This window comes from Leptodactylus fuscus, chromosome 3, assembly GCF_031893055.1.
Source record: "Leptodactylus fuscus isolate aLepFus1 chromosome 3, aLepFus1.hap2, whole genome shotgun sequence".
Classification (NCBI taxonomy): Eukaryota; Metazoa; Chordata; class Amphibia; order Anura; family Leptodactylidae; genus Leptodactylus; species Leptodactylus fuscus.
The window spans coordinates 127,627,153-127,642,434 of record NC_134267.1 but is presented as its reverse complement, the minus strand read 5'-3'; the positions used below and the strand labels follow the sequence as shown (position 1 = coordinate 127,642,434).

The 15,282-nt window shown below is 46.2% G+C and overlaps 1 protein-coding gene across 1 annotated transcript; it reads right to left on the bottom strand.

The window, feature by feature from the left end:
* Window positions 1-1,582: 1,582 nt before the first annotated feature.
* Window positions 1,583-7,660, bottom strand: COX7A2 (cytochrome c oxidase subunit 7A2). The gene is made up of 4 exons (XM_075266666.1): window positions 7,551-7,660; window positions 5,196-5,285; window positions 4,447-4,531; window positions 1,583-1,795 (listed from the first exon to the last, which is right to left on the bottom strand). Exons 1-4 carry the CDS (start codon window positions 7,566-7,568, stop codon window positions 1,737-1,739), a joined length of 252 nt encoding a protein of 83 aa, XP_075122767.1. The 5' UTR covers window positions 7,569-7,660; the 3' UTR covers window positions 1,583-1,736.
* Window positions 7,661-15,282: the final 7,622 nt, after the last annotated feature.

The following is a 15,282-nucleotide window of genomic DNA, read 5'->3' as shown; positions in this document are numbered from 1 at the left end:
TTGCGGAGGTAGCTGTCATGATTGAGGAAAAAACTCACAGTATTAGTCTGCCACCATTGGCAGTTTTCAAAACTTGGGCCCCTTCAATGCCCTATGGTGTCTAAAGCCAACACTACCTTTTTTTTTTTTTTTTGTAGATTGTGATCCCCATATAGGGCTCCCAATGTACATTTTTCCCCTATCAGTATATCTTTGGGGTATGGGAGGAAATCCACACAAACACAGGGAGAACATACAATCTCCTTGCAGATGTTTTTTGCCTTTGGCAGGACTTGAGCCCAGGACTCCAGCGCTGCAAGGCTGCAGTGCTAACCACTGAGCCACTGTGTAACATACCAAAAGAGTGGAATAGTCCTACTAATATTATAAATGTGAAAGTTTGTGTTTGGATGTTTGTGTGTTACTCCTTCACGCAAAAACGGCTGAACGGATTTGGATGAAATTTGGCACATAGTTTGCAACCTCGATTAACACACAAAATACTTTTTAGCAACGGTAAATGACGTGGCTTCACAACTCCTATTAATTTACGTTAATACTAACTTCTGCCCACGACTTCAGAATTGGGTCCAGAGAGAAATGAAAAATGTGCGAGCAATTAAAAAAAAAAAAAAAGGCATGGCACAAGGAACAATTTTAGCAGCAGGCGAACCATTGATGGCAGCAATTTGCTGAATACAGGTGGATCATCGACATCAACAACACGCAGACAAATTCGCGGGCAGTGGCTAGTCCTTTATAAGTTCAGTGACTCACATGTGATATCTTTGAGTGTAGATATTCCTTCTTCATCTAGGGAGGTATGACATTGAGGAATTATTTGCTGCATGTTTTGAAAGTTTTATTTGGGGAGAATATTGTGGTCAATGGACTAGAGGACTCCTCTACTTTTCCACAGCCCAACTCCTGCTCAGACACCTTCATAAACGGCTGACAACCAAGGTCAGAGAGACACAGCAAAACTTCTCTAAGGCCCTATTCACATCGAGATTCAGGTTTCTGTTCGGGGAGTCCACTTGGGGACCCCCCTTCCCAAACGGAAACCTAAATGCATTGAAAAGCTTTTACCTAAGAAACCCACTGACCCCATAGACTATAATGGGGTCCATGTGGATTCCACACGAAACATTAAGAGAGAAAAGTCATGCATCCATCACTTCTCTCTCCGCATGAATAGTGCAAAAAAACACACAGACTCCATTATTCTCTATGGGGTCCGTGTGGTTTCCTTAGGTAACCACTTTTTAATGCATATAGATTTCCGTTTGGGGGATCCCCAAGCGGACTCCGCAAATAAAAACCTGAACGCAGATGTGAACTGGGACTAAATCACAAAAAAAGAAATAAGTGATTGTATTCCTATGAAAGTAAATATGCAACAATTTGGTATCTAGTTATAAAATTTCAATAACTGTATCATTTAAAATCATTTTCAAGCCAGAGATGGAAACACTTCTCTGACACAGCCATCTCGTAGAGCTATTAAACTGCTTCAGCGGTAGGTAGGTGGGATATACCTAAGGAGACATTGTATAGACCCAGCTTATAGATTTCAGAAATCTAAAGTCAGACACACTGAGAATAGTATTGCAAAACCGCTTTATTTTTAGCAGCCTTTACAGTACATTTTAATAAATATTGTTCCCATCATTAAATGAGGTCATTATGACAAGGACAGAACAATCCCTGATGCATCACATACAATTGGACAGATTTGGAAATGAAAGAAGATGGAATTAATTCTGCTTTTTAGGAAATGAAGCCTTGAAAATCTCAAACAAGGAGTAACCAGTTCCTAGAGAAAAAATAAAATAAGATTAATATTATATATGTATATTACAACAAAGTACAAATCAGTAATCTATAGCTACAACCAACTATACACCTTCCACATATACTCGTAAAAGTGTGGTGAAGAGACTACAGGATGAACATACTAGTGCTCTTTGTCCAAAGGACTGACTTCTTGTGTAAAGTGCAGACTGTCTATGCTGACTGGCCAAGATGGCTCAATAAGTGGCCGTTTACAAAACGTAGAACATTTCATTTTAGGCTTTTGATCACAGTTTCAGGAAAGGGATGAGTTTTTGGACTCCCAATTTATGTTGCTCACTCCCTTTTAAGCAGTTTAATTTAGCGTTTCAAAATTAACTATTAGTATTCCAAACTTATTAGTATTCCAAACTGTGATAACCTTCTCACAATAATAAATGGCATTGCATATTGGCTATATCCTGTGGGCGAGATGTGCTTTATAATGTTTGCTGTTTTTGAGCAGTTTTCATGAAGTTTATGTTTAGCATAACCAGCGATTCCCAACAGGAGTGCCTGAGGAACCTTCCAGGAGGCTGTAACACTGTGGTTGGGAGGAAAGCATGCCTTCATGCAACCTTGTCTGCGTCATTACGACGTTCTTTGGTTAAAATTATTTGGTAGGGTCACCCTGAGAAAATTGTTCTTCAAGTTTTTCCTTAGGAGCACCTGAAAAGGTTGGGAAACACTAGCATAGACTAAAATATCATGTCAGGAAAAGGCTTCTTTGTAATTCCTGATAAACTTTTCATTAAAGGGACTCTATCATTCAAACCACGTTTTAAACTAAAAGGACGTAGTAATAGTAATAGTGTAATGAAGTTACACTCCACAACAAAATGGCCGATGGACACACGCAGTCGGCTGTTCCGTTGGCCATTTTGTGGTGGTCTCCGGTGAGAAGGAAAAAAATGCTCGACAGCAGAAGAAAGGTGGTGCTGGAATGGATGACAATGCTGTGCTCAGAGCACAAGGGGATTGCCCTCTGTGCTTTCTGAGCAAAATGAAGAAAAATTCAAGAACAGTGGCATAGACCTTCAAGACAAAGATAAGAGATGAATAGTCTTTACAATGACTATTCCTACATGCTTTTAGTTTAAACCTGTGTTTTATTGATAGAATGCTTTTAATAAATTTCATTTTTATGCTGAAAACGACAGAGAGGACTTTTTTCTCTGACGATTTTCGGCAGAATCTGTAGCACAGTCTCCTATGAAGACTCCAACATAGATGTGAACTTAGCCTAAAATAATCCTCAAATAATCCCTATGTTTCACATACGGTTATTTGGGACAGCTTTCTTCCCCCTCAATAAATTAAGTCATCATTTAAAAAGTGCTTTTTGCATTCACTCCGGTTTCTCTGACATACAGATTTGCTTGATAATCTAAAACATTTAAATGTGACAAATGTGCAAAAACAAAAAAAAAGTCTGTAAGGGGGCAAATAATTCAACCATGATCACTGCTGCTAAAAAATATGTACTGTATTTTTCAAACTATCAGACGCACTTTTTTCCCCCAAATTTGGGGGGAAAATGAGGGTGTGTCTTATAGTCCGAATATGGAGGAGGGAGGAGCGGAATGCAGCATCGCCACGCTGCCGCCACTGCTGGCTTCCTGTAAGACAGGAGTGTAGCGATGCCGCAGGCCCTGGCACCTGTGTCTAAAACTCTCCCCGTCATCCGTCGTTCTATTACAGCGGTTGATGGGTCTGTAATGGCTGCCGTGCTGCTGCAAAGCGGCTGCCATACCAACCGGGTTTCCGCTATACGCGGAGGCCCGCAGCTAATGCCCGCAATTAGAATGCATTTTATGCGGGCATAAAAACTTAATCCCCCCCTTCCCCCCAAAGTGTAAAATACCCCCCCCGGGGCCGGTCCCCACCAGCCCCGTACCTGTAAAGTTGCAGGCTGGCTTCTGCGTGGCGATATCATAGGAGCCGACCTGTTCTGGTGACATCCGGGAGCCTACTGAAGGCTCCCAGGTCTGTCACTGCTATATTACTATTGCGGCTGGTCCATGACCATCCGCAATAGTAATGAAGAGAGTCTCCAATAGACGGCAATACACTTGTATTGCCGTCTATGGGACTTGCAATCAAATCATTGCAGGTTCAAGTCCCCTAGGAGAAACTAATAAATAATTTAAAAAAAAAAAAAAAAATCTTTACAAAAATAAAATAAAAACAACTTCTAATTCACCTCCCTTCCCTAGAATACTTATTAAAGTAGAAATTACTGTGAAACACATACACATTAGGAATCCCTGTGTCCAAAAATGCCAGGTCTACTAATATTTTTCCTGTACGGTGAACGTCAAAATCAAAAGTGCTAAACCTGCCGGGTTTTGCCTCTGATTTAAATAAAAGGTGATCTAAGTAATAGACATTCCCTAAAATGGTATAACTAAAAAGTACATCTGACCCCGCAAAAAAACGCTCTATGCATCCCCGTACAGCTGCAGGGCCACCTGTCAATATGGCCTTGCAGCTGTTGCAAAACTACAACTCCCATATATTAAATATTGTACCATTTTGTGCTTCAAAATTTTTTTCCCCTATTTTCCTCCTCTAAAACCTAGGTGCGTCTTATAGTCCAGTGCATCTTATAGTCCGAAAAATACGGTAACTTACCAAAAACTGTAAGCCCCATGGTCAGTCGGTATAACAAAACATCCCCAGTTCCTGCCTTTAGGTGAACTGGAATGCCATTATCCTCCTGCAAGAGAAAGCAGAGTCCATACTATTATCTGCTATTCATGAAAACACAAATAACTCATTGCAGTTTAAACATAGAATAACGTTAAAGTGTAGAACATTCACAGAGACTAGAACTGTTACAGAAATTCCACTTTTGGCAAATCCCACCGACTATCATGCTGACTCTAGCCACTGGAACCCACACAAGCAGCCCTTATCACTAGAACACAACTTAGCAAAGAACTATACTGAATAGAGATGAGCAAGTATATTCGATCGAATACCTCTGCCGCATAGTTAATGTTGTAAAAAAAAAGCGCCAGGGAAGGTGGGAGGGGAATCGAATATTTACCGCACCCAACCTTTGCAAGGAGAACCGTAAAATCAGGCAATCGCCATTATCTTATGGCCACCCAAAGATAGTGACTCGTTTTGTCTTGAAATTGAAGTGGAAGTATCAATTAGACACAGTTATGTATGGTGTATCCTAAGGATAGGCCATAAATAATATATTTCTGGCCAACTCCTTTAATTCATATGGTTAGGAATTGGATGTCCATCTAGGTTACTATTCAGATTTCACACTATATTGCCAAAAGTATGTTATGTATCCATCTGATCTAAAAGAGGTGAGAAAATAATCCACATTCAATATAAAAACTAATCTAAACTGCAGTCATTACCTGAAATAACTTCTGCTTTTCTGGAACCTTGTTTTCCAGTGACCTCCGGGTGGAGCTACTGAACGTCCTCTGCGATACCTGACGGAGGGCCTGAAACGAGAGACTGCAAGTCAGCAATGTCACTATAAGCAAACACTTCATATAAACTCTCTCCCAAATGGTAAGAGCACCTCATAAGCTCACCATCTCAAAATACATGCACTGCTTAAACACAGGGCGCTACCACTGCATTTTTCTGCAATGGGTTGCCACAGACTTGGATTGTATCTTATACAGTTGACCTCTCTTTTCCTGAGCAGTAGTCTCTATGTAATTTACTCCAACTGTTTTCCCAATAAGTGTAAAAACACTTTAGAGATCAGTCAGAGAAACAACCGAAGGAGCAGGTTTGGAACATATTACTATACTCTAAAGAGGAAATAACAGGCATAAGAAGTTATTGTAACAAGAACTCAGGTGGATAATATGGACCTGGGTCAACGATTAAATGAAAGAAATGATAAGGTCATTTCCACACAAATACTGTCAAAGGAGTCTGCCAGCATGAAAATCAGTAAGAATCTAATGACCGTATCTTGTAGGGCTGATTCTACACACACCAGAGATGCCTTTTTTATTCTGCATCGCAGCTCCATTTTCATGAAAGTTAGAATTTTATTGCTATGGCAATTAGCTGAAAAGCCTTGAAAGGGGGTTTTCTTGGGCTTATATACTGGTCATAAATCTGTGTATATAAAATCAACTTTAAATGAGTTTACTGAGCGTTAACTATTGATGAGCTATCCATATCATCTGGCTGGTAGGGGCTGACACCCAGGACCCCACAAAGCAGACAGTTGAGGCAGCTGCAGAGTGTAAATATCAATTAGAAGACTATACATAGTGTAGGTATTGCAGCTCATCCCCATTCACTTGAGTAGGACTGAGCTACTCCTGTACCAGGCAACTTGTGAGTGTGATGTCATAAGCACAGAGATAAGACAGCGGGACTCTCCAAACAGAGCTGATCACTAGGGGGCTCAGGTATTGGACTCCCACCGATTACATATTGCTGATCTACCCTCATGATAGGTCAACAATATGCAAGTCTTGGAAAACCTCTTTAAAGAATAAGACTTAGTTCACATCACATTATGTATATATGTTGGAGATAAATGCTTGGAAAATGATTGGAGATAACTCCAAACAAATCCATAGACAGGAGCCAAAAGTGTCCTTTTGCCCTTCATCAGAACAACAACTAGTCAACTACACCATTCTATACAGAGGGATCCAATGAATACATACATACTAAGTGCCAATGAATACATACATACTAAGTGGCACTCCCTATACCACTATGTCCCCATAAAGTGGGATAGATCAGGCCTTCTGTGGCAAACCCTCCAATGTGTACCTCAGACTGAACGCTAGAAGGAGAGCGCTGAGGTAGAATAGGGAGGAACATGAATGCCATTACGTCTAAATGTCCTTGTGGGTGTGATGTGTCTTATGACAGATTCACCAGGTCCTAGTACTCACGTATACAAGCACGATGCCTGCATAGAACTAGGAGAGAACAGCTCTGTATATATGACGTCTGAAGAGGACATCACAATCTTATTTGGTGGGGTTTGTATAGAATTGGACAAGAAGAAAAAAAACGTATGCATCTTAATCATATTGAAGCAGTACCGGAGTAAAATAAAGAGCGAGCTCATCCGCCTCCAAGTACTCTCTATATAAACTCCTGTGTGCGATTGCTCATATCCAGCATTTCTTGTAAGACATGCAGAGCTGAGCACACCACACACTGAAGACTTGATGGTATCTCACCTAAGCACCTAGTTCAGTGATCACACAGGATATAAAACACATTATAATAAGGATCCCCACTTGAGGATGTGTATATGCCATCAGTGAGGCATATGGGGGGGCTCAGCCCACTGTCTACCCCGCAGTCCTCCACACTTGATAGGGTGTGCAGTCTCTAACCGTTACAGAAGTAGAGAAATGTAGGAGGATGGATGAGAAGCAGAGGTGGCAGGAATAAGAGTCAGCTGCTCCATATATAGTGAAGGTGTACAGAGGACAGTGCACAGATCACGGACACTGCATGACATTGCCTGGAGAGCAGGAAGTAGTGAGCGCACGTACACAGGACCTGCCCGGCTGTACCATACACTCAGCGGGGACACGGTTACCGAGCTCTGCACTGCAGGGGCAGAAAGTGCACGTATACAGGCACAAGCTTTCCCACCATTACCAGCACATGCCCTCTATAACACCTCCTCTACCACCACATGTGCCCTCTCCAGGCGCTGCAGATACACATGCCCTGTATGCAGACCAGATAACAAAGATCGGCGCAGTTACCTGCAAGTTACGAAACATGGTGCCGCCTGATCACTCTGTGCTCCTATGCGACTCCTGCAAAAGGACAAGGACACCGGATAGCCGGAAAAGGAAGTAGAATCAGCCGGAAGTGCGACACTGCAGCACGTGCCCTTAGAGAGGCGGGGCTACGGGGGCTGGGAGACAAGGGTATAGGATAGATATTGGCAATGTCACCGGGACTGTCCGCGCCCCGCAGTGTAGTGACAAGTGTGCAGGGACAGGAGAGCTGAGGAGAGGCTTGTATTGTTCACACGGAGTTTTCTGCAGGTTTATACATTCTGCTACAATAGGAATCTGCTACTGGTTCTCATTGAAATGAATGGGAGGCGGCGTTTGAGCCGGATTTCGCTTATACATCCACCTGCAGAAAACTGTGTGTGAACAGTGACTTTACATTTGTGGAAGCCCTAATGAAATAAGTAGCGCTGCCAAACGTGACATGTGAATTCACACTTATACTAGATGTTCATGGAGCAGCTTTGTAGAAAGATCTGATGGGCAGCCAGGTGACAGCTATGGAAGGTGGCTGTCACAGATCAGAATCCAGTTTGTCTGAATAGAGCCTTAACGTATAAAAGACGCTTCCATATCTCCAGAGCACAATGGGGGGAGACTGCACTGCCTTCCTTGCTGCCTCAGCAGAGCTGGCTATGCTCTGTACAGATAATGGTTGGGGTCCCAGAGGAGCCTTCTCTATTCAGTAATTAGATTCCTACAGAGCCCTAAATGCTCTCTAGGAAATTTAGTATCACCCACACAAACCCCCTTAGGCCGGGTTCAGACAGGGTTTTTTGGTCCAGAATGTCACATGGAAGACGCCTCAGATTCTGGATCAAAAAAACATGTCCCATTGAAATCAATGGGAGCCAGTAATTTCCTTTTTCCGCGAGCACTGTGAGGAAGGGCGTTACTGACAGACTGTCAGGAATGCCTTTCTGATAGTGAAGAACTACGGTAGCGGCACCAACAGCTCTTCATCTGGGGCACATATCGTGAAAGCCGACAGTGCGCTGAATTCAGCACTCTGTTGGCTTACTGGCGGTAAAAAAACACATGTGCCCCAAGTGATGAAAGGTCCTCTTTAGAGATGCGTGAACACTGTTCGGATCAGCCGATCCGAATAGCACGCACCCATAGAAATGAATGGAAGCACCTGTGACGCCGGCCAGCCGCCGGCAAAGTCAGCGTCACAGGTGCTTCCATTCATTTCTATGGGTGCGTGCTGTTCGGATCGGCTGATCCGAACAGTGTTCGCTCATCTCTAGTCCTCTTTAATATCATAGTGTTATGATTGCAGCACGCCCAGCTTGTCACCGCACGCCTCCCACTGGTATATGATTAGGGTAAACCACACAGGCTCTGCTATTGTGGCTCTGTGACATCAGGATACATGAAGATGTGGCATCCCAGCAGGTTACACTAGAATATAGGTGGCTGCAAGTTATTTAAACATCATCATAAAGAAGTGCAGAAACGATGTATGGAATTAGCACAGACTACAGATTTAGAAATCTGCAGTGTCATTCTTGTGTGAAAAAGTAGATTTCACTGCTTCAGTGTACTGGGGTGTTAACTGCAACAAATTCCACATGTGCCATAGCGTAGCACAGCCATTCAAGCATCAGTGTGTAAAATATTTGTAGTACAAGTGCTTGCCAAGCACTTATGTATTTCAAAATGCGGCTTTGGGGTGTGGGGGGGGAGAGGTTATTCTTCCTCCACTAGCTCATTCTGGCATATGGACGTTTGAGATGAGATAGAATTCTGTTCCCTGTCGTCCGTACCAGCGGCACAATGTGGGGTATTTCTGCCCCTGTGTGCTGGTAGGACAGGCGGATATTTAATTAGCCAATCAAATGCGTGGCAGGCCCTATAAGAGGGCACAAGAACCTCCCCTCTGCGTGTTTTTTTCTGTCCTGTATGGACAGAGGACAGGTGGGAGGACTTGTGTCCTCTTAGAGAAGCTCAGCAGGATTACTCACCTCCTGAGCGGTTGTTTTTTTCTTGTCACCTTCTGTGCCCTGCGAGGAGAAGGTGCTTGTTAGCCATGTGTGGCTACCCCCCTCTCCTCCGCTTCCCCGCTCCTTGTGACTTACCTGACATTTTGGTGAGAGTCCGGGGACTCCGCATGCCGCCTCGGGTGGCCACGCGGACTGCCGGTGGGTGGAACCACACTGATGTGTATCCTGTTCCCCGCCGGCCGCTGTAAGCGCGCACTTCCGGTTTCGCAGGAAGTATCATGGCGCCATGGCAACGGCCTGGCGCCGGTGGCCGCTTGCTCAGGGGAGATTCAGGCCTTATTAAAGGCCGGAAAAGATGGGGAGATGTGGGGGTAAGTGCCCGGGTTAAGGGCCTCTTGGTGGGGGGGGGGGAATGTATATCTTTGCAGACCCCTGATTACAGGGGTAGTTGTCTGGGCAGGTTGCCTCACCTGCTTTGATTGTGGCTCCGCCCACTTCCAGCCGGCCAGAATTAAGAGGCTGGCTGGCCTGGTGTCAGAGACCTTCCTGCAGTATCTGCTGAAGGCGTGCGATTGTGGTGTTCATTGATCTTGAACTCTTTGCCAGTTTGCAAACTTTATTGGGATCCGTCACCTCGTTGTCCAGTCTACAGGACCTGGTAAGATCTACCTTTTTTTTTTAAAGCTGGTATGATGTCATGGTGACAGTGTTGCATGGTCTATTATCTCTCTCTGTAGGATATGTCATCCTCTACTACCCCTCCTGGGGATGGTAGGAGGAAAACCTCTTCCAAGAGGAAACATCTTTCCTGCTTCGATTGCGACACACCGCTCCCTGATGGTAGGTAGCGGCTTAAAAGGTTGTTCCCTGTGGGGTACTACTGGTCCTATAACTTGCCTATTTTCAGGCTATGAGTGGGCCCGTTGTCGCGGGTGCAGAGGTCCTCCACCTGTGGAGCCCTCTCCCAGAGATATGATGGCCTGGGTCAAGGAGATGGTGAGTTTGGGCATCGCTTGGGTAAATAGTTTTTCCCTTGCTTGTACTCTCCTTTTGTTTTGCAGGATGATTCCCTCAAAGGGATCCATTCCACCTTGTCTCAGCTCACCAAGAGACCATGCTCTGAGCACCGTTCCTCGTCTCTCTCCCCCTTGGAACACCTGCGGGTGGCAGAGGATGATTCCTCCGAGGACGACTCAGTCATTTCCAGCAGACCTGCGTTCCATTATGAACAAATGGGCAAGCTGCTGAAGTCCATCCGGTCTACAGTGGGCCGAGATGTTGACGGGGAAGCCTCCACGTCTGCCTCTGGGGGACATATTGCCTTCCATGCGGACGCCACGCTGACCGACCTTATGGCGCAGCAGTGGAAACAGCCAGAGAAAGGACATTTGCTTTCCAGGATCTTCAAGAGTTTGTTTCCTGTTGACACTACCCAGTGGGATTCCTGGGGGCCTCCCCCGAAGGTGGATTTGGCCGTAGCAAAGCTGTCCCGCAGAACCCTGGTGCCCTTGGAAGATGGTTCAAATCTTCAGGACCCTCTGGATCATAGGGCGGACTCCATTCTGAAGAAGGTCTACTCAGCTTCCTCCGCGCAAGCCTCTGTGGCTATAGCCTCCTCTATGCTTGGTGACTTTTTGCGCAACCGCTTAGCCGCCTTGGAGCGGGATATAGACTCGGGCGTAGACAGAGATGAGATTCTGGCCTCTATGAAAAGAGTTTATAGGGCTGCAGATTACTTGGCGGAATCCTCCCGCCATCAATTAAAAATCTCCGCCAAATCTATGGCATTGTCTACTGCAGCCCGTAGACCCCTTTGGCTAAAGCCTTGGCGGGCAGATTTTGCATCTAAAGCAGCTCTCTGTGCTCTCCCCTTTGAGCCGGGAAGGGTGTTTGGCCAAAGCTTAGACGCCATTATGGAGGGATTAGCTGAAGGTAGGGGAAGGTCCCTACCTCAAGCATCCAGGGGCAGACGTGCTCCCTCTAGAGGCAGAGGTTCTTCCTCTAATTATAGATGCCCTTCCCAACAACGGCGTTCTAGATATCGCCCTAGGGGAGCTGGTCATGGCGCTTCCAAGGAGGACACCAAGAGGAAGCCTGAGTTTTGACGTGGGGCAGCTCCCTGTGGCCCCCCTTCCTGTGGGAGGATGTCTTTCCTCCTTTTCCAGAGCATGGTTCACCCATATCCAAGACCCATGGGTGTTGAAGATCATACAGCACGGGTATCACATCGACTTTCATCTTCCACCTCCAGATCGGTTCGTTTCCACCTGAACTCTTCCACCTTCTCAGCAGGCCAGTCTAGAAGCCTCGGTCGCCGAATATGTTACCAAGGGCGCCCTGGAGAATGTACCAGCCTCAGACCACGGTCTGGGAGTCTACTTCCCCATCTTTCTGGTCCCCAAGGTCACCGAGGGCTGGAGGATGATAATAGATCTGAGGTACCTCAATCGGTTTATCAGGAAGAGGTCATTTCGAATGGAAACCGTGGATTCCGTGGCTGTGTTTCTTCAGCCAGGAGAGGTGATGGTTACCCTTGATTTGAAGGACGCCTATCTACATGTCCCCATTGCTCATTTCCACAGGAAGTTCCTCAGGATTGCCGTCTCTATGGCCGGCCACAGGGAGCACTATCAATTCACAGCTCTGCCATTCGGCATCACATCCGCCCCACTGGTATTCACCAAGGTGATCGCTCCGGTCGCCGCGGCCCTCAGACATCAGGGTCTTTTTCATCGTCCCTTATCTAGAAGACTGGCTACTGAAAGCTCAGTCTCCTGCTGCCCTCCTCCAGCAGCTCAACCTTGCCATCAACTTCCTACAGGAGTCAGGATTATCAATTGGGAGAAGTCCGAAAAAGTTCCATCCACCCGAAGAAAATTCCTCGGATTTATAGTGGATTCAGAAGCGATGCAGATCTTCCTCTCCAGTCCAAGGAAGGAAAGAATCCAAGCCAGTGCACAATTCCTATTGCGCACTTGGCAGGTAACCATCCGGACCGCCATGAGAGTCCTGGGCCTGATGTCATCCTCGGCCAGGGCGGTCCCTTGGGCTTTAGGGCATTTGCGTCCCCTGCAGATGGAAGTGTTGAGAACCTGGAACAGGTCTCCACGGGGATTGCACAAGAAGATCTGCCTTTCTCCCGCTACCCGTCTTTCCCTCAGATGGTGGATACACCTGAAAGACGGAAGGTCCACGGTCCCGACAGTGTGGACCCTGTTGACAACAGATGCATCCCAGTGGGGATGGGGAGCCCATTGTCAAGACAAAACTGTACAAGGACGATGAAGATGTCCGGAGCTGGGGTCATCCAATCTCAAGGAACTCAGAGCAGTGTACCTGGCCCTAGTACACTTTGCCCCAGAATTGAAAGGCAAGTCTGTCAAAATCCGGTCAGACAATACGACGGAGGTAGTCTATATAAACAAACAAGGGGGCACCAGGTCACCAACCTTGCTGAGAGAGACTAATCTCATATTTGCCTGGGCGGAGAAGAATCTGGTCCAGTTATCCGCTGTTCACATAAAGGGCTCCCTGAACATAGTAGCGGATCAGCTGAGTCGGGGTATTACCGTATCAGGAGAATGGTCTCTCAATCCAGACGTATTTCAACAGATCGTCCAGAGATGGGGTCTCCCGGAGGTCGATCTTATGGCTACCCGACTCAACGCCAAGGTGGGGACCTTCTGCTCTCTGTACCAGGAGGACAATCCCTTGGTGGTGGATGCCCTGTCCATCCCATGGAGGTTCAGGCTGTTTTACATATTCCCTCCAATTCCAATCATACCGAAGGTATTGATAAAAATAAGACAGGACCAAGCCTCGGGAATAGCCATAATCCCGTTCTGGCCAAAAAGGGCTTGGTTTGTTCAGCTCATACAAATGAGTCAGGGCATATAATGGAGGCTTCCCCCTCTCACAGACCTGGTAACCCAAGGAGAGTTGAGATGCCAGGATCTGAGGAGACTCAACCTGACAGCCTGGAGGTTGACTAGTCCCTATTGAGGAATAGAGGACTGTCACAAGCCGTCTTGAAGACCCTATCCAGCGCCAGAGCAGATTCGACTAACAGGAACTACCGTCGAATAGGTAACATCTTTAATGCCTGGTGTCTGCAGCATCAAGTGGACTCCACCGATCCCCCTACGGAGGCGATCCTGGACTTCCTTCAAGACGGACTAGACAGAGGTCTTGCTGCGGCCACACTCAAGGTACACGTAGCGGCCCTGTCCGCCTATCTGGGGAGGCGTTTGTCTCAGGATTCCTTAGTGAGCACCTTTATTAAAGGGGCAACTAGGCTGAGACCGGTGGTAAACACCCCTGTCCACCAATGGGACCTTATTCCGGTCCTGAACGCCCTATGTGGCCAGCCATTTGAACCTCTGGAAGAGGTCTCCCTCAAGTCGCTAACCGGCAAAATGGCGCTGCTATTGGCAGTCACAACTGCAAAACGCGTTAGTGAACTACAAGCTTTGTCCGCTGAGGAGCCATATACCACCTTTTTCTCTGACCATGTACAGCTTAGGTTCCTCCCTGGGTTTTGTCCCAAGGTGCCATCTGCTGTAAACAGGAACCAACTGATTTCCCTTCCAGTATTTTTTCCTTTCCCTTCTTCTGCTGAAGAAGAAAGATGGCACAAGCTGGATGTGGTCAGATGCCTGCAGATATACTTGCAGCGCACTCGCCCCTTTAGGCGGACTGAAAACCTGTTGGTCAGCTACACGGGGAAAAACAAGGGTGCCAAAGCTACAATATCCCGGTGGGTTACCGAGACTATTAGAGTCGCCTATACCGCCCAAGGGCTGTCGGCTCCATCTTTCCTTCATGCCCATTCAACCAGGGCAGGGTCCACTTCACGGGCAGAAAGAAGTGCTTTGTCTGTGGACCAAATATGTGCAGCTGCCTCTTGGGCATCTGAATCCACCTTCATTTGGCATTACCGCCTGAAGGACCAAGTGGCAGATTCCACTGCCTTTGCCCAGACCGTTTTAAGTTCGGTCATGGGTTAGTCCCACCCATCTTGGGGACCTGCTTGCTATATCCCCACATTGTGCCGCTGGTACGGACGACAGGGAACAAGTGATTATGAAGATAATCTTGTTTCCCTTAGTCCTAACAGCGGCACAAGATTTCCCACCCTGGGAATCATATCTTATGTATAAAACTGTATATAAATGTTATGGAGGTACTTTTGTATTTACACGCAGAGGGGAGGTTCTTGTGCCCTCTTATAGGGCCTGCCACGCATTTGATTGGCTAATTAAATATCCGCCTGTCCTACCAGCACACAGGGGCAGAAATACCCCACATTGTGCCGCTGTTAGGACTAAGGGAAACAAGATTATCTTCATAATCACTTGTTATCTCCAGGTCCCCTACGCCACAATAGAAAACAGAGTTCAAATGATTGTATGTTGGCATGTATTTTTTTTTTTTTTTTAAATACTGTATTATTACCTTAGCGTGTTTGTTTCCCATTAGGGGTGTTGAGCAGTGCCTGCCAGGTATTGGGCAGTTAGCACTAGCATTTTCTACAGTCAATCATGATACACTATTCCAAGGATAGGTCATTAATAGTTAAAGGAGTTTTCCAATCAAAGCATAGGATAGGGGATAACTTGCAGATCAGTGGAGGTCTGACCACTTAGACCCACTATGATCAGGAAAACAGGGGAGTTTTCTCAGCTTTCACAATCTGTGCCCCTGGTGAAGAGTTGTCAGAAGGGGGATTCTAACAGTCAGTCAGGAAGGCC